Source organism: Dermacentor andersoni, chromosome 1 (genome assembly GCF_023375885.2).
Source record: "Dermacentor andersoni chromosome 1, qqDerAnde1_hic_scaffold, whole genome shotgun sequence".
Taxonomy (NCBI): Eukaryota; Metazoa; Arthropoda; class Arachnida; order Ixodida; family Ixodidae; genus Dermacentor; species Dermacentor andersoni.
The window spans coordinates 67,481,282-67,504,275 of NC_092814.1; the positions used below are offsets into that span (position 1 = coordinate 67,481,282).

General features: G+C 48.2%; 1 protein-coding gene across 1 annotated transcript in view; it reads right to left on the minus strand.

The window, feature by feature from the left end:
- Nucleotides 1-1,513: 1,513 nt before the first annotated feature.
- LOC126543218 (uncharacterized) overlaps nt 1,514-22,994 on the minus strand; it is a 69,331-nt gene continuing 47,850 nt past the window's right edge. Inside the window, exons 14-19 of the mRNA XM_072287457.1 lie at nt 20,075-20,938; nt 14,487-15,354; nt 10,639-11,207; nt 10,328-10,466; nt 9,182-9,506; nt 1,514-1,831 (exon numbers count right to left, since the gene is read on the minus strand). Coding sequence (XP_072143558.1) covers nt 1,531-1,831; nt 9,182-9,506; nt 10,328-10,466; nt 10,639-11,207; nt 14,487-15,354; nt 20,075-20,938 — 3,066 coding nt within the window. The 3' untranslated portion in view covers nt 1,514-1,530. The remainder of the gene's footprint in view (nt 1,832-9,181; nt 9,507-10,327; nt 10,467-10,638; nt 11,208-14,486; nt 15,355-20,074; nt 20,939-22,994) is intronic.

The following is a 22,994-nucleotide window of genomic DNA, read 5'->3' on the forward strand; positions in this document are numbered from 1 at the left end:
TGCTGAGTGACTCAAGACAGGCGGTGCGAAACTTCGCCAAAGGGCAAATCTGCAGGGAGGCTGAGCGCGTACTGCGAGCGGTAAAACTAGACGAACGAAAAGTACGACTCAAGTGGTTCCCGGCGCACGCGGGCGACGCGTCGGAACGCAATGAGAACCATAATTAGACGGCACACGCCGCGGCGCGAGCGCTAACCAACCGCGCCCCGGCGACAGACCGTCCGACGTGGTTCGGAACTAAGGACCGCATGACGGATTACAATGAAATCGCTTGGCTCGCAGGACTCTTCCACCCCCGCACCCGAGACTGAGTCGAGCGGAGGCGGTTGTACTGAGACAGCTCCAGACCGGATCGCTACCGAGCCCGAAACTGATGAATCGCATGTACCCCGAGACATATCCGACAGATATGTGCAGAGTCTGCCGGAGGGAGACCGCAGACTACACGCACATCTTGTGGGACTGCATTACATATCCAGAAGACGCTAAATCAAGAACACTCCCACCGCGGCTCGAGGCAGCCGCAAGGAGCTACGACCGAGACGATCAGCTCTGGGCCGTCCAGCAGGTCCTCGAGGCGCTCGAAAGGCACGGACCCAGCGAGCCGGCAACGGCGAGCGGAGACCCGCGCCGAGTAACGGCAACTTCGAGGATGACGTAGGCCCTCGTCGGGGCGCGCGAGCGCCCAACTGCAGGCATAAATAAAGTTTCTCCAATCCAATCCAATCCAATCACATGGAATCTATAAATTTCTGGATCGGCTGCAAAGCAAGGCTATTCCTGCACGGCTAAATTCTAACGACTTGCTTTATGTGTATATTCAAGAGAGAGAGAGAGAGAGAGAGGTGAAGAGGAAAGGCAGGGAGGTTAACCAGATATTAGTCTCTGGTTTGCTACCCTACGCTGGGGTTGGGAGATAGGGCTTTGAAAGAGGACAGAGAGGAAAGGGTAAAAAATTTTTTAAATGCACACACAGAGACGCACACACGAAGGGCGTTCCAGTTAGAGACGTTCACAAAGGCCTGTAGATGCACGGCCTTCTTCTGTGACGTTAGGTCCTGTCGATGGTTATGTGTACATTCAAATGTTCAACGTCGACACTACAGCTGCAGAAACTGACGCTCTTCGAAATATTTTTTTTTTCATTCACCGATCGCATGGGCGAGGTATATCTTTAAAAAATGTGAAATGGGAGATGCCGGAAGCGCGTTGCTTCCGACCTTTCCATCAGACACCACCAGTTAAAGATGCCTAAGTAGCGTACCAAGTGAAAACAAAGAAAGTAACCATGTGGTGAACCTCCCCCCCTCCCTCCCCCCCCCCTTTCTTTTTTTGACCTACATGATAATATATTAGCGCGTGGATACGGCACCAACTATTCTGTTGCACTTTATTATGTAACACTCTTTATTGGTAACCGCAACGTATCCCCCGCTGCTTGGAATCCTCTCAGAGTCATCTGCAACGTCTTATTAAATGTATCTTCGCTTTGGTGACAAGTGGTACCCCTGCGGATTAGCGAAGCACATTTTATTCCTGTTCCTGTACAGCGCTGGTGATAGGTGTCATGGGGTACTCTTGCGGCCTGTCGAGGATGAGCTTCCGCTTGGCGTGTCTCTTGGGAAGCGAGTACAGTAACTTGTCCCAGAAGTTCGGCTCTCCCCAGCGTGCGTAATTCGTGGCCTGCATGTACGCACGGAGGTCCTCGTTCAGTGACCCAGGGGCGACCTCGTCGACAAGCACGATCACCAACCGGTTGACGTGGTCCTCCAGAGCGCGCTGGTACGCCAGACGGAACTCCCAGCGACACCATTCGCTCTCCACAAAGTTCCTGCAGCCGATGTAGAGGCCATGCGCGAAGCACGCACATATGCAACACTCAGGTTCGCAGTAGCAACACACACGTTGCAAGTACTCTTCCAAAGACACGTTACTATTTGCTCTCCTCTTACTAGTCTCTTTTATACTCGGAAGGCTTGAACGTTTACAACAAAATCGAATGCTTGAATTCACTCACACTACCCTTTTCGAAAGAAATTATGCGGATGTCACGCACTGTGGGAATCGATGTTATGCGAAGCATACTGCGGGTAGCTGACTATGCGGCATCTTTGGGGTTCTGCATAAGCGTTACCAGATGTTCCAACATGTTTATTTAAGGTAGAGTCTGTGACTCCAGCCAGTGACTCTACAGTGCGAGGTGAGCAATCCTGCGTGTGATGCGAGTGCGCGTCTGGCGACAGCAACAAGGCGACTACGACGGTGACGACTATAGTATAACGGCGATCGCATGGTGACTGATTTATTGTACTCCGACAAAAAAGAAGCATTGCAACCTGTTCCGTTACGACCTGAGCCGATGTCGAAGGCAGTGCGATGTCACACTGTATCTCCAGTGCCTCAAAGTGTTAGCTGTCACGAAGAAAGGACTGGGCGAAGTGGGCCTATCCCGAACGCGGTGCAGTGTTATCTACAGCGTCGACAAACGCTGGCTGCTCGCAGTGGTGTAGGCGTTAGCAAAAAAAAAAAAAAAAAGAAGAAAGTAACGAAACACGTTACTCATTACATTCAAATAAACGGAACACGTTACCGCTCTACGTTAGCTACACGTTAGCGTGTTTTAGTTGAGATCATTACGGTCCGGTCCGCTCCGAGTTACCGTGTTTCTTGCTCCACTATAGCCCGCTTGCGGCTAAGCGGAGAGCGCATGCGCATTCGCGCTTCCGCTACGCTCAGCTACTGAGTACCGTTATCGCCAAAAGAAAAAAAAGGTATTTTGTCTTATTCGAGGCTCAGAATGTTAAAAAAAAAAACAGCGTGTCTTCGCAGCTCGAACCCAGAAGAACCATATTATAAATGTTATATTTTACACACAGCAAGCTTCTACCCTTAGTACTGATATAGCGAGAGAACGTTGTACAAATCTCTAGTACTTGAATACAATTAGTGGTTAAAGTTTGCTGTCTATATAGAGCCACATCTGATGGCTTCGATCCACCTCTGTGGCAAGTGGCGCACCCATTTCTCCAACGTGAGAGAGAGAGAGAGAGAGAAAGCAAGAGTAGGAAAGGCAGGGAGGTCAACCAGAACAGCATCCGGTTTGCTACCCTACACTGGGGGTGGGGGAAAGGGGAATAGAAAGAGGAAGAAAGGGAGAGAGTAAGTACTGAGTACGTGTGGGAGGGACAGCGTACACAATGACACTATAAGCGGTCTCTTAAGCCCGTGCACTTCAAGTACCGCACTAGTGCACGAATCGCTTTTCGAGCCAGTGACGGTTGTGGCCACGGTCCGAGTATCTGTGACTCGGTGAACGGTCTCAAGTCTAGTCTGCGTAAAGTTGCCCGCAGAGAGATGCGTTGGACATCGTAGCGAGGGCAGGTACACAATAGGTGCTCGATGGTCTCCTCGCACCCACAGGAGTCGCACATCGGGCTCTCGGCCATTTCCATACGGTAGGAGTATGCGTTCGTGAACGCCACTCCCAACCACAAGCGACACAACAAGGTTGCTTCGCCGCGGGAAAGGCTAGATGGCAGTTGTAGCCGTAGCGTGGGGTCCAGTTTACCTAATCTGCAGTTGAAGCCACTTGAAATCCAGAGACCTTGGGACTTCTTGCGCGCAAGTAGGCGAAGTTTCCTGGCAGCGTCCGACCTCGCCAAAGGTATTGAACGCGTCTGGGTATCTTCGTGGGCACACCGGGCAGCCTTGTCAGCTAGGTTGTTGCCGACGATGCCACAGTGAGCAGGAATCCACTGAAATATAATGTGGTGTCCTCTTTCCAGAGCAAGGTGGTGCAGTTCTCTGATTTCAGATGTCATTTGCTCGTAACTTCTGTGACGTAATGCGGACTTGATGCTATGAAGGGCTGCCTTAGAGTCACAAAATACGACCCATTTTTCTGTTGGCTCTTCGGTGATGTACATCATAGCGGCATGGAGAGCTGCAAGTTCTGCCGATGTAGATGTAGTCGTGTGCGACAATTTGAATTTAACTGTAACGTTCTTGGCTGGAACGACGAATGCGGCAGTTGAGCTGGTAGGTGAGGTCGAACCATCGGTATATATATGTATGCGGTCATGATACGTCTGGTGCAGTAATAGGAGTGTAAGTTGCTTCAGAGCCGGTGATGGATGATTGGACTTTTTTGTAATTCCAGGAATAGCAAAATTCACTTGAGGCTGTCGCAGGCACCACAGGGGGGAGGAAGGCTTCGCCGCCGGTGTGAAAGATGCTGGTATGTCCTCTTGATGAGAGTTAATCACTCGTGAAAAGGTCGCTCGAGGTCTCTCGGCTGGTAGGGAGGCCAAATGGTGGTCGGGGATCCTTGACAGATGGCGAATGTGCGCTCTGAGAGAGTCGACAGCTACATGTGTCTGGATTGTATGGTCTCCTGCGATGGCAATTGTTGCTGCTGTTGACGTGCGCCGAGGCAGGCCCAAACACGTGCGTAGGGCTTGACCTTGTATGCTCTCCAAGGCGCGAAAGTTCGTCTTGCATGCATTTGACAACACTGGTAGGCTGTAACGTAGGAGTACGAAAAAACAATACCCTGTACAGCTGCGTCATAGAATGGACTGGTGTACCCCAGTTTTTCCCGCATAGAAATTTGAAGACCTGAGCAATGGCGACTAGCTTCTTCTTCAGGTAGACGCAGTGAGGGCTCCACGAGAGGTTGCGGTCAATGATGACGCCCAGAAAGCGATGCGTCTTAACATAGAGAACAGCTTGACCATTGATGGTAACAGGATATGATGACATTTGTTTCCACGTAAAACCAAGTAATGCGCACTTTTCAGTAGACACACTGAGGCCTTGTTCTCCGAGATAAAACGCCGTCATGGTTGCCGCCCGCTGAAGCCTGGCTCTTAGCAGAGGGCGAGTCACCGCAGAGGCCCAGATGCAAATTTCGTCGGCGTATATTGAGACATGTACTGTCTGCGGTAGGTAATCCGCTAGTCCTACCAGGACGAGGTTGAACAAAATAGGGCTCAACACTCCACCCTGCGGCACACCACGGCAGATGTAATGGTCTGAAGTTGGGCCGTCTTCGGTCTGTAAGAAAAAACGCCTTTCAGTCAAATAGTCCCGAATCCATTGATACATCCGGCCATCAACTCCAACAGCCTCAAGTGAGTTTAGTATGGCCTCATGGGTGACGTTGTCGTATGCTCCTTTTATATCCAGAAAAAGTGCCGCAGACAGGCGCTTGAGGCTTTTTTGATTTTGGACCCATGTTACGATGTCAATGACGTTGTCGATGGACGTGCGACCTCGACGAAAGCCTGTCATGGCGTTCGGATAGATGTTGAATCGTTCTAGGTACCATTCCAATCGGGCAAGAATCATTCTTTCCATCACTTTGCCGACGCAGCTCGAAAGTGCAATCGGACGATATGATGAGATCTCAAGCGATGACTTTCCAGGTTTCAGAATGGGGATCAAGCGGCTCGATTTCCATTGTTTAGGAACGGCGCCGTTCTGTCAAGACTCATTGTAGTAGTTGAGAAGCTCATCACGTGCGTCATGTCCAAGGTGGCATAGGGCAGCATACGTGATGTCATCAGGTCCTGGTGACGAAGAACGCCTGCAGGTCGCCAAAGCAGCATCGAGCTCTTCGAGTGAAAATAGCACGTTCATTTCTGGTACACGTGCCTCAGGGATGTCATTCAATGCTGCGTCAGTAATGATGGCCACGGACCCAGCAACCCGTGCACAGAACTCTTCAGCCACTTGAAGTTCCGAGCGGAGTTGGTAGAGGGCCAGAGCAGCGAAGGGCTTCCTTTGATGCGGAGATGAGCGAAGACCCCTAACCGTTCTCTATATGTGCGAGAGCGATTTTCGGGGATCAAGCGACTGACAGAATGTCTTCCATCGCTTATCTTCCAATTTATCCATGCGACGCTGGACTTTCTTTTGTATGCGTCGTGAAGCCCTCAGATCCAAGACGGACTTCGTGCGCCGATACCTCCTCTCCGCCTGTCGGCGTGCCGCACGCAGCCTCTCCAGTTCCATGTCCAAGTCTGTTCGCCTTGTTGACCTTGTAAGCGAGCAGATGGATGTTTTCAATGCCTCTGAGATTGCTTCTTCGATAGTGTGTGAGAGGCCTTCCCGACATGTGTCATCCATATCCCTCTTAAATTTTGTCCAATCAACTGTACGCAACACAGTGGAGGAGCGTTGCTCAACTCCTCTAATCTTTATGTATGTTGGAATATGGTCGCTTCCATGTGTTTCTATGTCTGTAAACCATCGGACGCTCGAGGCAAAGCGCCGTGACACCAAAGTCAAGTCCAAGCAGCTACTGTAGGTCGTGCCTCGCAGAAATGTAGGGCTGCCGTCATTCACACAGCACAAATCATGGTCGGCAGCAAAGGAGGCAAGGCTCCTGCCTTTGGAGTCAATTTTAGTGCTTCTCCATAGCTGGTGATGCGCGTTGAAGTCACCTGTGAACCTGTGAGTCCAACCTGTGAGTTCACCTGTGAGTCCAACGTGTGAGTCCAACCTGTGAGTTCACCTGTGAGTCCAACCTGTGAGTCCAACCTGTGAGTTCACCTGTGAGTCCAACGTGAAATTAAACACAAAGCAGGGCTGCATCCTTAACCCTAACTCTGCAACGAACACTTCGAAAAATACTCAACAACTTTACAATAATTACAAGTGCAAAGCACGCGGTTTTCAATATACCGCAAATGCTTGTACTCACGAAATGAAAGTGCAAATGCGGTAGCCTTAACGACCTCCATAAATAAAATCGCGTTCACAAACTACTTGCACGGTCAGGGTACGTGCGCAGGTGCGCGCACGGGTTAAAGCTTGATGGGTAATTTGTACGTTTTAGTGAGGTCCGCTGCTTCCATTATCAAGGGCACGTGTTTTGTCGCACGCCCGCGAGCCGAGAGAATGGTGGGCGAGAGCGCCCGTACGTGTTTTGCTTATTTGCAACGCCGCGCTTTAGTTCAGGGGATCTGCGTTCTTTTTTCCTTTGGGGAGGTGGGAGGGGGGGTTCTGGAATGAGGAGTAACTATGTAGTGACATGGCCCTTGACGGTACTGAAAAATGGTTAAAGTAAGTACGTCACCCGCTACAGTTTAGAAAAGGCAACTAGTAAGTCACGAAGGTACCAAAAAGGCAACGCGTTACCGGTGATTAACGCCGTTATTTGTGACGCGTTACAGCTAACACTGACACCAGCTTGTTGTTACGCGACGTGACGCACGCGAATAACATGCAGAAGGTTGACAGTTATGACGAATGTAAACTGGCACACGCGCATGTGCTTCCCCTGCCCCTCTCTTTTTAAAGCAAGTTGTTGCTATACGAGGTGGTGAACGCATCGTCTAGTTGGTGTTGGCACGACAAAAATACAATATGTGCGTCTGTGGCCTGATGGGTAGAGCTTCGGGCTTTTGCGCTGGGATACCCTGGTTCACTCCCATCATCAGACACGTAATCTTATTTGAATTATTATTTGTTTTGAACACATATACACATATACACAGTTAACAGGAAAGGGAAAGTGAGGGGCAGGCTGGCAACTGCCACCGGAAGGGGCGCAACGCCTGCCTACTCTTCTGAAGGGAGGTGACAGCAACACAGAAATGGAAGATAGGAAGGAGGGGAGGAAAATTTTGAAGACAATGCAGTTGCCGCCACTTTTCCGTATCGGGTGTCTGTTTCTAGATTCTTTCGTGGGCCGATCCCGAAGGTAGTGCGGTCTAAAAATATCGCAAAGCCGATGATGATGGCTGCTTATTATTATTATTATTATTATTATTATTATTATTGTTATTATTGTTGTTATTGTTGTTGTTGTTGTTGTTGTCGTCGTCGTCGTTGTTGTTGTTGTTATTATTATTATTATTATTATAAGCCATGACAAAGTGTTGGAAGGCGATTCAAGCTCTCTATAGTTGACGTCGGTCAAACGCTGTCGCTTTAGCGCGTCTCTCGCAATAAGTTATGCCGTTCATACAGCCAATTCTCAACCCCAATTCACCCAGGATAACGTTGTCTTTCATAGACCTCCATTAGACATTGAATAGCCTTAACATTTTTTTATTATTATTGTTATTAAAGAGTCCCGAAAGAAGGCTTGACAGGAACCTATTTACGTGCGCAATGTGCCTGGCATGGGGCAAAGAATGCTTCGCATTAAAACTCTACTTTTGCCTCATTCTGGCCTTCAACACATGAAACTAAAGAAAACTAAGCAAACAGCGAAAAAAAATAGTAATTTGGTGCAGAATTAAATAAACATCACATATTTCCTTCCGCAATGCTGAGCCTCAGAGGGTTAGCCGGCAGCGACATATCAGTTTTTCCGCCGTGCCTACACGCACCGTACAGTCAGCACCGTGCGTGCCTCAACTGCGTGCCTCGACGGATTCTTCGAATTTTAAGAATAACTCCCATCCGCTGCTTTGATGACTCGGTGGGGCGGAAAACGAGGCACCGGAGGCGTCTATCTTCTCAATGCACGCAGAACGTGACAGCGGCAGTGTTCTCGGCTGCGAGCTATGCTACAGACAACAGTACGAAGGCCGTTCGTGAAGTTATAACTATAGGTATCATAAATTTGAAACGGGCGCACACGATAGGCGTAAAAATGAGCGCACGACTCCTTAGTTCTAGCGGGATACAAAAGTTTTGTTCTACATAGTAGCACGGAACACCCCTATAGACATCAAAACAAAAAATGGCAGCTTCCACCGCGTGAAAGTTGGTTCGAAGCACGAGCAGTGCTCCGCTCTCTCCATTTCAAGGGGCTCAATGCCGAGGAGATCACTGCCGAGCTGGTGGCGGTGTACGGTGATAATGCCCCGGATTATGACACTGTTGCGAAATGGCGCAGGTTGTTTCAATGCGGTCGAACAAGCCACGACCACGAATAACGGAGTGGCCACCGTCGCTCGACGGTCAACCACAATTTGACGCGCAATCTATAGTGGAGGCTCTTGTGCTTTGCTGACTGGCGGATAACCGTTGAACAAATAGGCTAGCAGGTTAGCGTGAATATGGGCTCAGAATAATCTCCCAGCCGAGCCTCATCGCTTCTCTGTTCATTTATGACACTACAGTACGAATTTTATCAACGCCCCTCGTAACGTCAGCACCAAGCACGCTATGTAGCACACCGCACTCGCGTAGTGCATCGGCCATCGTTGCAGTGTGTACGTACTCCGTAAGCAGCAGCAAGGTGCGCCTGGAGCACGCCACGGCGTCGCGGATGATGTCCTGCAGCAGGAAGCCGCCCTTGAAGTTTCGCTCGTAGGTGCAGACCGAGAAGCCGAGCGCCTCGACCCCGGGCAGCAGCTGCGCGCGGACCCAGCCGGCGTCCCGGCTGCTGAACGAGAGGAACACGTCGAACAGCTTCTCTTCGTCCAGCTCGTCCTCCTTGATGCACTGCAGCGAGCGGCACACGCCGCGCGCGTACAGCCACACCTTCAGCTCGCGCTTGTAGCGCAGGTAGGCCGCCGACAGCGCCAGCCCGATCACCAGCGACACTGCGCGGGGGGCCGGGGAAAAGGGGAAGACGTGTCATCGGCGTGGACACGCGCGTCGACCTGATTCTTACTCTTGTGTTTTGTCGACGGGAGAAAGAAAAGGGAACGAGCAAGCATCAGAATCGCCAAAACCCGTATACTCTGTGTACCTCCGTGAGCAATATGATATAGGAACAAATTAACATTCTAGAGGCCATAGCGTCTACGAGGCGAAACGTTCAGCGGGAGAGCTACTTGGTACATGTTCACATGGCAGGAAGGAATTCACACGATGCTAGTATTCGTTGTCTGAAAATAAAGTCTGCCTTCTCTCATATTTTTCAGAGGTGTGCGGCCAACACAACACAACGTAACACACATGGACAAAGTTCTAAGCAAACAGATAGGACGAAGGTGTTCTTTCAAATGAATTTAAGAAAGGAAAAATGATTGTAGAAAAGGAAATGCAGGGCGAATTTGTCAAAGGACATTAATTTGAAGAAAAAAAAAAAGAAATTGCACGCATTAGACTTCGCGGCTACGAGCGAAATGCCGTCACGCATTGTCGCGTGACGATTGTCAACCTGTGCGCGCAGTGTGAGTAATTAAATGAGTCTCTGCACGTGCCCCTGAGACCGGACCACAGTACTGCAAGACACGTACATGTGACGAGGACAAATCGAGGCGCCCTTTCTTTTCTGCGGTGCGCTCACCTGAAGCCGTTATCGACCAATATCGCTCCCCAACACTGTTTGTCTTCAGGCTTATCTCCAGCTGCATGCTCTTGTCGCTCTTCAGCGCACGTAAGTACTCCGCTAACACGCATTCCGCACGCTACTCACCCAAGACAGGTAGCACGTACGCTATGACGCCTGGTACAGCTGCCGGACAAAGTTCTTTCTGTCCTAGAGTCGCGAATGCTTTCGAAGATACCAGTGAATTGGGGTTCTCTGCGCACACAATGTCTACAGCATCCAAAATCTGGTGGAAAGAGAGAGCAGCAACATTTCAACAGGGTTCACAAATAAATGCGTGGAGAACGTCGAAAGACAGATGACAAAAGCATCGAGAAATGACATATAGTTTCTGAAAAGTGAACAGATCGCCTCGGAAAATAGGTCGGCTCTAATACATCATCGTCTGAAAAACTTACCGTGTCGCCGTGAGCTTCCATCCACTGTCTGAAAGGGTAGTCGATGCATTCGCACGCGAAAGGGTTGGCGGACAGCCTCAAAGTCGTCAAGTTTCGTCCCGTCACGAGGGCATAGGGGAGCCGCTTCATGCGGTTGCCACTCAGGTCGAGTGAGCGAACTTTTTCGGGGATCTGGCTTACATTGAGACCGGTCAGAAGATTATTTCTGAGCGAGAGAACTTCGAGGCGTGGCGCGCCTTTGACGAGAGCGTCGCCAAGGCCTTCTATGCGGTTGTCGTGGAGTTCCAGCCGCGTCGTCTCCTCTGGGAAGGCTTGCGGCGTGCGGTTGAGTGCCGCCGACGAGCAGTCGACGGCGATCGTTCGTTCGCCGAGGGAGTCTTCGCGGCAGTCGCACCGGCAACCCAGCTCGCAGTTGTCTTGCCACCGGATCACCTGTTGCCTCGTAAGGTCGTGCAACAGCGTTCCCTTCAGCCACGGCGGGTTCTCGCATTTCGGGTAACTTCGCGTCCGCACTTCGCTGTTTCGTCCCAGAAGCCAAGCCAGTCTGCAGTCACACATCAGAGGGTTGTCTAGAAAGGGCAAAAACAAAAATATAAAAAATTCGCTAACCTCTTATTTCGTACATTTGTCACGAGCGAGAAAATGTCGGTGGCAGTGGCGTACTAACATGCCTGGTCGACCCAAGGCATTTTATCAAATCACGTTGCAATAAAACTTCGATAGAGACTGCACATGAGAGCGAAAAGGTACAGCGTGCTGGTCAACGCCCGCGACTGCGCGGTCCTTCGCTGTCAGTCTCAAGGCACGTCGCTTACCGGGCATGAATAAACGTGCAACGTTTGTCTTGCGGCTACCAAATAATATTGAGGCGTGCTACCTGCTTTTGTTTAGTTAGAATATATTTTTAAAAATATCGTCTGTGACAGAGAGCGCTGTTCCGCCTTTTTCAGGCGGATTTATGGAAGAGGCGGAAATCGCTTGCGCATCGTAAATCGCAATGGTCATGTACCTAAATAAAAATAATCACCATTTAACTCACTTTATTACACACCCATGTAGAAATATGCGATATTGAGACCGTGCACTAGTGACATCATAAGCGGGAAGACTAGCACGACCTTTGAGATATCCGTCCTCGAAATCTGTTTAAAAAAACACGCAGGTTCAATGCAATGTTGCAATCTAAATGACGCGAATGTTGTTTGAGTTAGCGAGGGAGCATCGGTGTAGCTGATGACGCGTGCTGAGGCGATATATGATGCTTGTCGAGGGAGGAATGTTGATGCGAGGTGTATGCACAGAGCCAGAAGTGCGACATCTATCTAAATATATTCATGGCTTCATAACCCTTGTGTCCCCGTGGCCCATGCATACCCGTTCTGGGAGAAGGCTCACATACTCAGTGGCACATACCCATGCAGTGGCACAATAATGGGGTAGCTTTAGTATAAGAAATATAATAAAATTATTTAAGTCGTTTTGTGCGCTATTTCATTAAGAGGTCTGTGCGCTTTAGATATACCCGTGTTCTGACACTATGTGTAGAGGTTCTGCTAAGCTGGGATATATAATGTCTGATAACGCGGAACAGAGACGCGCTCATTGGCACTACTTGGTCGGTAAAAATTCCGTGCCATATAAGCTGGAGCATCCGGCGGTATATATACCCAGTTAACCAAGAAACGGGTAGCCCAAATATAAGAAAATCAGAGAGGCGGTTCAATATTATGCATTATTCCATTATAGATCTAACTGTGTGCTTAAGAGTTCCTATGAGCCGACATTGGAAGTAAATGTTTTACGACGTGATTTATCGTTTATTATGAGAACGCGCTAACTTAAAAGCACCACACGAAAATTATAACAGAAGCAGACACACAGGTTTACAGGACAAAGCGCTGTGTCCTGTAAACCTAGTAACTTCAGTTAGTAGCAGCGCGCGCACCTGTGTTTTGCGAAATAGCAGAACGCAGGTGCGCTTACTGGTACTAGTTTGGCGGTCAGCCATTCGGAGCTATATGTTATTTAGTTAAATATATATATAGTGCCCCGATGTCTAGTCGGCGAGAAACATTACTTACGTACATACAACGTTGCACCACACTGCAGGAGGTTAGGCAAAGAGGGCTTCGCTTTAAACTAATTTGGCGCTGCAGTTTACATCGTTAAGAACTGCTAGAAAGAGGTTTTCTAAAAACTTAATTAGCGCCTATGTATTCCACAGAACAGTTTAAGGACGGACATCTCGAAAGTGGTGCCAGCTATATAGTCCTAGGATATCTGCTTAGCAGCCATGACTTCACTGCAATACGGCTTTAATTTCGCAATTGCAACATGTATCCTAATGTAAATAATTAAATAGTCAATCAGCCAGTTTTGTTAATTAGCCACATGGGCATTGCGATTTGTATTGCAAGTAATGTACGCCTCTTCAGTTAATCCACTTGAACAGGAGAAATCGCGCTATATGCTCCGTGCATTTTTTTTTAACTTTCTATAGGCCTGTAGACTAGCACAATATATAGCTGCCTCCACTTACTCGTATAGCTAGATGTACGTTTTCTATCTTCGTTTTCTATCTTCCGAAATGCATACGACATGCACAAATGTGTTCCCTCTCGATCACCAACTCTTCGCGCCGATATTTCGTTAAAAATGTAGCTTAGAGAGGAAGAAAGTACGTCTCGTTATGCCGTGCTGCGATGTGCTTAAGAGAGGCGCCCTTGAAGCAAACATTAAACAATAAGTACCCCACGAGGCAGCGATCTCGGTACCAAGCTACGCTTTTGTAGAACGTTAGAAGCACTTGTCGGCCATCCTTTCATACGAATATGCGATAAGAGAGAACAGCTCTAGTAGACCTTGAGCAGGATTGGTAAGAAATTTTGGTAATACGCTGGAAATTGTAAAAGGACATCAGGGAGCGTTCGTAGCGCAAAAAAATTTAGAAGGAGTTTGATAATAGCGGATATGAAAGCAAATAAAATGTTGCGAGCCGATGGTGCGAGGAGGTGAGCTACCCTGCCTGTATCAGAGGTTATCTGCCACTGCCGCGACCAGTTCGCACGAGCGAAAATTATTCCGCTGGCTTTGTGCTTGTGCCATATTGGAGACGAAGGCCCGTATTAAGTTTAGGACAGGTTTCCCAGCCTCTATTTTTGTTTTTCCTGCATGTCTTTTGCGCGGCAGTGGTAGTTTAAGGTGTTCTGATTTTCACGGGCATCCCCGAGTTTTTCGCGTTGCTGCCGGCTATTCGTGGGCTGCAGACGGTGCGTTTGACGCCGAGGTGACTTCCTGTGACGTCGTCGCTGTTTGCGGGCCGAGCGACTCCGAGAAGAAAGGGAGCGTTAGTTTTAATTTTCAGCTATTCTCGCGGCGTACATTAGGGTAATAGTTTGCACACACTATGCACCGCGCTTGTCTGTTTCCGATGTCTGAATCTGGCGAGGGGCCGCTCTATACAACAGCAGCGTTTCCGTTGTTTTAATACATGTTTGTATAATGGTAACCATATTGCTTATGACGTGAGTGTGCCGCCGTGTTTTCGCGTTGAATTTGCTTACTTCAAGAGACGTCTGACAAAGAGCGTTAAAGAATGGTGAGATAAACGACCACTGACAACTTAATAAGAGCCGTTATCTCTCTGAGAAATTAATAAATTCATTCATTCATTCATTCATTCATTAATTCATTCATTCATTCATTCATTCATTCATCATCACAGGACTCCCTACTGAAAGGTACATATAGCCGAGCTTCAGCGGTGTGTCCAAAGACTATAGTTATATTGAATAATTTGTAGCAGCGAGAGAAACATAGCCAGTCAATCCACGAAAGTGAGCTCGTACCGTCAAGAGTGAGGGTCGGCTTGGTGGTCAGTCGCTCAGCGAAATCCGTGCGCCGTAGCAGCTGCACTTGGTTTCCTCTAAGCCCGAGTCCCACCAGGCTTGTGGCTCCAGTGAAAGCCCCTCGCACATCGCTGATGTTGTTGTACGCAAATTGGATGAAAGTCAGGTGGCCGCTGTTGGAAAACTCTCCCTTTTCCATGGACTGTATTGCGTTGAATGAGGCGTCCAGATATTGCACGAAGGGCAGATTCCTTACAGAGCCGTTGAGGGACAGCAACTGGTTGCCACGGAGAATCAACTTGTTCAGCGTCACAAGACCCTTGAAAGCGTTTCTTCCGATCCACTGTAGCTTGTTATGGCTCAAATTTATCTCAACAAGGCCAGGGTTGTCGCTGAAAGTGCCATCTTGAACATGGGACACAACGTTGTTCTTAAGCGAAAGCACCCTCAGTAGCGTAAGTCCCTTAAAGGCATCCGTTATGTCTTCTATTTCGTTTGACGCCAAGACCAATTCTTTGATCCAATGGATATTTCTGAACGTTCCTAATATGCTAGTCATCTCGTTTCCTGACAGTGCAAGATGTTCCAACTTGGAGTTGGCATGAAAAACCGACTCGTCCAAAGAGGATATGCTGTTGTTGCTCATCTCGACACGAGACATTGCTTCCAGTGCCGCGAAGGCTCCGGGTCTTACTTCGATAATTTGGTTCCTGCTAAGAAGAACTCTTCCGATCATTGCATTGGACGCTGATACCTCAGGGATCACGTTTATACGGTTATCTTCGAGATTAATAGTTTTCAGATAAGGCATTTTGGAGGCCATTAGCTCTTCGATGTCTGTGATCACGTTGCGGCTTAAATCGAGAACCTGAAAGATAAAGAGACAAATGTCGTTTGTGAGAATCGCGGAAATGTTTGAACCGCTTCGTGCACTCAATAAACATGGAACGTGGCAGTCCAGCTCTGCATCACAATTTTAAACGCTCGAAAATAATATTTGAGAAGGTGGTCAAACTGACACAGTTGGAACACAGTTGCCAAGAGCGCACGGTAAAAGTGCGAGTATTTTTGTTCACTCAAAATGTGCCGTGAAATGCACGGCTGTTACAGTTAAAAGTTTTCCGTACGGCATTTTTCCACAGTGCGGAACCATATTAAATATAAAAGCAGTACTTAGTTCTCGATACAGGTGCAAGGCATATAGTAGGAGGCTAGGTTTTGAGTATACTTGGCTGACTTCAATACTGAAATTACAACCTGTCCCTTAAAGTCTTTAATTAAACGTTAATTAGTGAACTTTGTTAAGTAATAATAGTATTGACAACTATCAAACAATTTCAAAGGACGACGCCGCTATATGTTGGTCGGCAAAAAAAAAATCATTTCTCTCGAATATGACACAAATCGTCGCAGAAACATGCAGTACGTACCATCGTGAGCAGTGTAAAAGAGATCACAGGAGCGCGTGTTAGGTAGTCTTAAATCCAACTGAGAGCAAAACGGGGGGGGCCGTCGCCGCCGGAAGCAAAGTGAAAAAGGAGGCGCTGCTGCTGCTGATGATTAAGGCTCTCCCCTTTGTATCGGGGTGGAAACGAATAGCCTGTGTGGAGTGCTACCATATCGTAATCTAGCCTTCTACCCATCTCCGCTTTGTCTCGTACTAGTTACCTATATCCTCGTAACAATTCCATCCCCAGCTCTTCCTTGCTTTTTTCTCCACCAATATTCATATAGTATCTTGCTTATCTCCACCACTGACAGTTAGCGCTCACATCAGCTTTGAACCACGGCGCTTCTGGAAGATGGACACTCCCTGCGGGTTCTGGCTAGGTGAATTTCTTCGCGCTCCGTTAAAATGCGGCCGGTATTGCGCCAGGCGTGTCGAAAGGATCAGACAAGTTCCGGGTGAACGACGTTTATTAACCCATGGGTTGAGGCTCGGCAAGAAAGAGAGGGCCGCTAGCAAGGGGCACTCTGCTTTTAACATTTAGTGGCGCATGCGCACTTCGCAGAGTGCTCTTATCAAGATGAGCGCCAGCCGACACAACAGGTATAGTCTGGAGTTTTTTTTTTCTTCAGCAGACACAGGTCATGCCCTGTGGCGAATATTTCCTCTTGTGTGTTTTCGTCCTCGGGCAGCCAGCGCGAGCCCCAAAAACGAGGCGCTGCCTTTTTGTGTTATCGTACAAATTTTCTTTCCCTATTTCTTGTTTGCCGTCTTGATAAATATTTACGGACATTTTTTGTTTGCGTTCTTTGCATCTAATTTAATGTATCTGTTTCTCTCCCTTTCTTTTTCATGACTCCGGGTTGTCTGTTTGCACTTTCAGTTACCCTATACTTGGTTGCCAGCTTTCTTGACCTCTAACTCCATTCCAAGCCTGCGCTTTTTGGAGTACGTACGTTTGTTCACTCTAGCTGCTCATTTCGAATGATGCATGTTCCTGACTCTTAGAAACTAATTTTGCTGCGTGCTTTTGAATTCAAAGGAGTCTCAAACTACGTTACCCTGCACTATATACCCAATATGTTTTTTTTTTTCGTGGGCACGCAGTGTTGGTCACACCACCGCCCTTTGGTTAGCTTGTAACCGGTGAGACTGTGTTTCTGGAATACAGAGAGACTCTCTTCGACAGCTGGCAGTGATAACGCGCTTAGTTTTCCCAAGTTTGAGAATACTCTTGAGTGTACAGTGCCGAATATTACTGAAAATGACCCCTTCGCCAGTGCGATGACGAGGTCAGTGCGAGGCCAGTGCGAGCTTAGACGTGAATGTGGGAGGGTTTTAGTGGGCCTTGATTTACTGCGCCTCCCTTTCCATTTTGTTTTCGACGGCGGCCCTCGCGCATCGCCCAAGTTGGGGTTAAGGATCTCTTCCACGCGCTCCCGTGTTCCCATGTCATACTGTTCATTACAACACATCTTGACAATAACATACTGTGGCGCTAAGTACGACTCCCAGTACTTTTAGAACCAAAAGCCTTCATTTGTCTTGAAGAAAAGAAAAAAAACCGGAGCCGCCATGGTCCTTTGAGTCTTTGGAGTACCATGTGAAGATCCCTGGAATTGCCGCTAAGCGCTTTACACCTGCAGCAGATGCCAAGGTCTTGGTGCTCGAGCGGTTAGAGAGGTATACACGCCACCTTAAACTTATCACCGACAGTTATGTTGACATGGAACGCGAAGCTAGTGCCGCGACGTTCGTGATATCGTCTTTGGAAACATCATGGGCTGCCCGACACGAGCGGATTGTTTCTACAACGATGAGTGAAAGTTTCGTAATTGAAGCTGCCAAATGCAACCGGTGATGCTTTTTTCTTAATGCAAGACAACCCTCCAGGCACTACAGTGGAGATTTCCGCAGGGCATCTGCTTGTAGCAGTTATGGCGCAACTTAAAGCAGTTACGCTGCTTAGGATTCTACCTCGGCTTCCAATGACTTCCCTCGCACACCGGCATGTCTGAAAACGAAGCTGCCGACAGTATTAGGCGCGAAACACTGACGTACAGGCCAACGGTGAGAGTACTTCAAGGCACCAATCGACTACTCAGAGCAGTTATCGTGAGCTGACATATCGCTCTTCCTGATCTCCACTGTACCATCCCTGTTTGCCCAAGGACTCAGCCAATCAAGAGTCCATACTGCACCATATTCGCAAGCTATTAGCATGAATTTCGGCTTGGCTACACAATATATATAAATCTATCAACATAACCGGTGTGTTCGCTATGTCACGGTCATAACGACGCAAGATATTCCTTATGCCCAGAGTTCGTCGAAGAGCGAAAGGCTCTACGACGTAGAGCGGCTCCATGCGCAACCACCGAGGACTTGCGTGGTGTTTCCACGGAGACACAGGCTTTTCAGGTGGAGAGTGCTTCGCCTCCTACTGAAGTTTCTTAAGAACACTGATTTATCCAAGTGAATGGTGACGTTTAGCCTTGTTTGCTAATTGTCACCAATCGCTTTATGTAGTAAGACTGGAATGCTCAGCGGGTGTGCGTTGTATACTTGGTGGAGTGTAGACATCTTACCTTCGCTCCGCCTAGTTGCTTTATTTATCCCTCTTGGTAGCGTTCGTATTAAGCGACATGCTTACATCACATTTAACTCTGGGACATGTTTACGTCGACATAAGTTAAAAGGAGAGGCTCGGGCGGAGCAATAGCCGATATCCCTTTGCAAGGATAGATACGGCCATAGGTAGCTGGCACCGTCCCCCTCCCTCCTCCAACAAGATTAGGCGAAGTCTGCAAAAATGTATACAAGAGACCACCGTCTTCGCCAACGAACCGTCATGTGCAAAATAAAGAAACTAAATAAAAAAAGTTACATCAAAATTAAGAAAGAGCTATCCACTCTCATGCCCAAGAAATCGCACCTCTTCTGATAGAGCAGTCGAAGTGGTGCTGACAAAGACATCCTTTGAGCTTGCAATCTTGTCGACCTCAATGATTGCTCGTGTTAAACAATCCCTGTGACTATTCAAAACGCACGTGCTGCAAGAGGCTGACAGCCAGCCTTCGCGTGTAGGCTTGACATTACATGCTCTCTTAATCCCTGGTTAACCTCCCTGCCCTTCTATACATCTTTTCGCTCTCTCTCTTCTCTTACTCTATTATAATTGAAGCAGAGGTCAGAATGCCCGACAGAGTGTCACATGTAGTGTGCATCAGGTACACAACGTTTTCCGCACACTCGACAAAATCATTTATGTGCTTCTGGAATTCTGTTCCCAGCACGCCAAACCCCGTTAGCTTACAGGGTAACCATCATTTGACAACCGCAATAAGTACTATTTAAAGGCCTCAGTCATCTTGTGTTGGCAAGATTTTTGAAAGGCATCGATGCACAATTTCAATGTGCCCCTGGTAAGGTCGTTGAGTGCGCAGAACTAAAGGGAGCTGTGGATCGTTGCCGCGAGGATGGTATATCCAACACGTATGGTCAGTGTACATACAGAGTTTCAGGTCAGAGAGCCTAGTCTGGTCATTTACTGCTAATTCGTGCATTGATCTCCGAGAGAAATAGCGTTTCCGTAAGGTGCTTATTTCGCCAAAACATCAGACACAAATACATTTTGGTCGCTCTAAAAAAATAAAAAGTCGTTAATGTGAACCTAAAGGTTTCTTCACCTTTAAGCGTCGTAGACCATTCGACACAGATCTAATTTAGTTAAAAGCAAGTCACTAAGAACTGGGGCGATGCACGACCCGGCGCGCACACCTTACATTTGATGATGAGGCTAACGATACTACAGAATCTATGTCGATTTTTTCGCTAAACACGGAGCTATCCTAAAGAAACCAGCAGTGCAAATGCATGTGCCCGTATTCACACACACAAGAAAAAAAAAGGAGAGGAAAGGAATACTCTGGAACTGTTCGTAAGAGCAGCAGAGCAGCCAACCAATTATGATATTAGACATATTAGTAGCGAAGATGGCTAGTCATTGGCAAACAGGCCTTACGAAGTACAAACTTTGTGAATTCGTCCCCTTGTCAGTAAGTTCATAATTTTAATTACACGTGCTTGATATTTTATTCTCAGTATCAATCAGCGGACAATTAAAGAAACTGGCTCTCACCTCCAGGTAGCGCAGATCGTCGAACACGGCGTTGATCATTGTAATGCGGTTGCTGCGAAACTCCACATACTTCAACTTTTTCGTATCTTTGAAAAGCATACGCGGCAGGTGCTGTATCTTATTAGAAGACAGCAGAAGACTCTGCAGATTAGCCATTCCCGAGAAATATCTTTCATCTATCGTCTCAATGGCGTTGAAGCGAAGATCCAGTTCGAACAGTTCGGGCAGAGATAACATGCCTTGCAGGGATCTGATGTAGTTCTTTCGTATATGGAGCCAGCGCAGGCGCTTCGCCGCACTCACATCGCGAGGCACAACGTCCAACCGGTCATTCTCCAGCAGCAGGCGCGACAGTCTGTCGATGCCACTGACGGCCGCCGTTTCGATATCGCGCAGGGGAGAGTTTTTGACAACTAGCAAGCTTACTGAATGGTTGGAGAACCACGAAGCTGGCAGCTCTGTGACTTGGACGTCGTCGAAAGCGAGTTTCGAGTGGACGATTCCCTCTAACTTTGCCATGTCCGCGTCCAGTTCTTGTCTGCTGACGACGTTCCTGCACGTGGTCAAAGCCCCTTTCTTGACGACGGTACATTGGCAATGCGACAGCTTTGGGCAGGTGGCGTTCACCCTGCGCCATTCTTTGGCCTCGGTCCAACAGAACGTGCACGTTGCTAGCACGAGCACCAGCCAGTCTATTTGGCGTAGTTGTTTCGCTGTAGATGACAACATGTCGGGTGCGATCCAACTCTGCCGGAGGCGACGCGCACGAACTTTGGCTGGCGTTTCACAGCTCGATTGCGAGGTTCTGACGCGCGCACACACAAAGCCATCACTGGCGGCCCAGAGAGAGAACAGAGGCAAAGAAAGGCAAGGAGATTAAACCAAACTTATGCTGACGAAGCTACACAGAATGAACAGCAGAAAGATGATGGCGCATTATCATTACGTCGTTATCACCATGGATAACAATTTTCATAAGGGCACGGCGGGACGAGCACATTTTTCTCATCGTTTGCATGAACTTCAAAACAACTAGACCCCCGGTGGCGTGCTACGTCGCTGGAGTAGGTGCTACGGGCTCACTTCGCACTCGTTGCGGTAACTGTGCCGCCACGAGACCACGGGTCTAACGCTCGCATATATGTGCATTCAAGCGTAGTGCACACAATACGCATATGAACAGCGGACACACAACGAACCTTACTTAGCAAATGTCTTCAGAACATGTAGTGGTGACGTCACGGCGACGTGCTGTTTGACGACATTTGATACCGACGGATGGCTTCGAGCGATACCGCTGAGGGCTGTCGGCTGCGCTTGGCAACGCTCACTACGTCCCGACAGCGAGCCTGGCCTGGCGCGCAGGCTTACGTCAGTGCCACGAGACCGGCAGAACGTCAAAACAGATAGGGCGCGCCGGATAGCCTAACGGGAAAGTCGGTAGGTGGAGCACACCACGTAGCGCGCGAAAGCTCTGCGCTGCATGACAGAAAGTGTTGATTGCGTGCTTTCGCACTTTCGCACTTTCGAAAAAAAAAGCCGACCTAAAAAAACACAAAGGAAGTTGTTTATCAGGCGCGTTGTTGCACAGCTTTGCCTAAGTGCTGCCCGTTATCAAAATGCATGGAAGTTTGGTCTGTACCAAGAAGCAGCTGTCCTGCGGGTCAGCGGTTCTATCATATTGCAACACGCACCGCAGTGACTTTGGCTGCGACGGCGTTCTGCATAGACATGTGACACCTGCAGTTATGCCAAGTTGTGCCGCGGAGCACGGGGTGGATAGCTTGATTCCCGATATCGGTGGCGTGAACCCCGGAACGTATGAAAAGTTTCGTTGCACGATAAACGGTCCCTGAAATAACAATTTTATCTTTTTTTAAGAAGTCCAGTGCACCTGAATACGTCATGGACAAATTTGCGTCAGGAGGCCCATAATTATATAATTGAAGATGACAGACGTGCTGGCATGCTTCATTGAGTGGGAGAGCACTTCTACTAAGCGCTTCAGCAAAAACTAAAATAGAAAGTGCGTTTCATGATTACACGTGTCTGACCGAGTATCGCGGGCGTTACACGTTCTACAGTGGCACCAATCCAACGTGCATGCTGTTAAGATACGTGAGGGGAAGCAGAGAAATAGCTTCGTCATTGGGTGATAGGTGTTGAAGGGCCGCTCCAAAGAACATCAGCTGTGGTCAAATTCAGTCCTGCCGCGCTTCGTTACGTTGTAGCTCTGGGACGTAATGCGCCGTCAATGACTGCACTGCAGCACTTTCCATCAATGTCCTTTGTTCTCTCCTACGTTCTTTCATCATTACCTCTATATTAACCGCAATTAGGCTTTTGCTGAAGAAAGAAACCAGAAACAACGGTAGTGATATCTGCCACGTCGTGAATAAGTTGAATGGCTGCAGAGACTACAACTATATCAAGCAAGCTTCGCAGCAGTGGGGTGTCAAGATACCGTGATTAATATGCGGCTGAGTTGTTTAATATTGATCATGACAGCAACGCTCCGTCTGTCATTTTGCAATACTAATTAAGCTTAATTAGCTATCGCTGGGCCGCGGACTCGTCACGACAACTTCCTTTTAACATTTTAGAGCTGGCGAACAAGGACAGAGGGGAGATGTAGACAGCACGATGCACCAACAGCACGAACTCCCATAGCTGTCTATATGTCTCCCCTCTGTTCTTGTCCGCCAGCGCTAAGATGTTATCGAAGTTCGAATACCAACATGCCCAACATATAGCAGGATTTTCTTTTGCTATCGGAAAAAAGCACCACACAAGACCTAAGTTGCTTTAAGCATTGTTAACTTATTGGTCATTTCTCGGCATTTTCACAAATTTTGCTTTGACGCGCCTTATTGGTTAGGTAAGTTCACTAAATGATAGCTGATTAAATTTAGGTAACTAG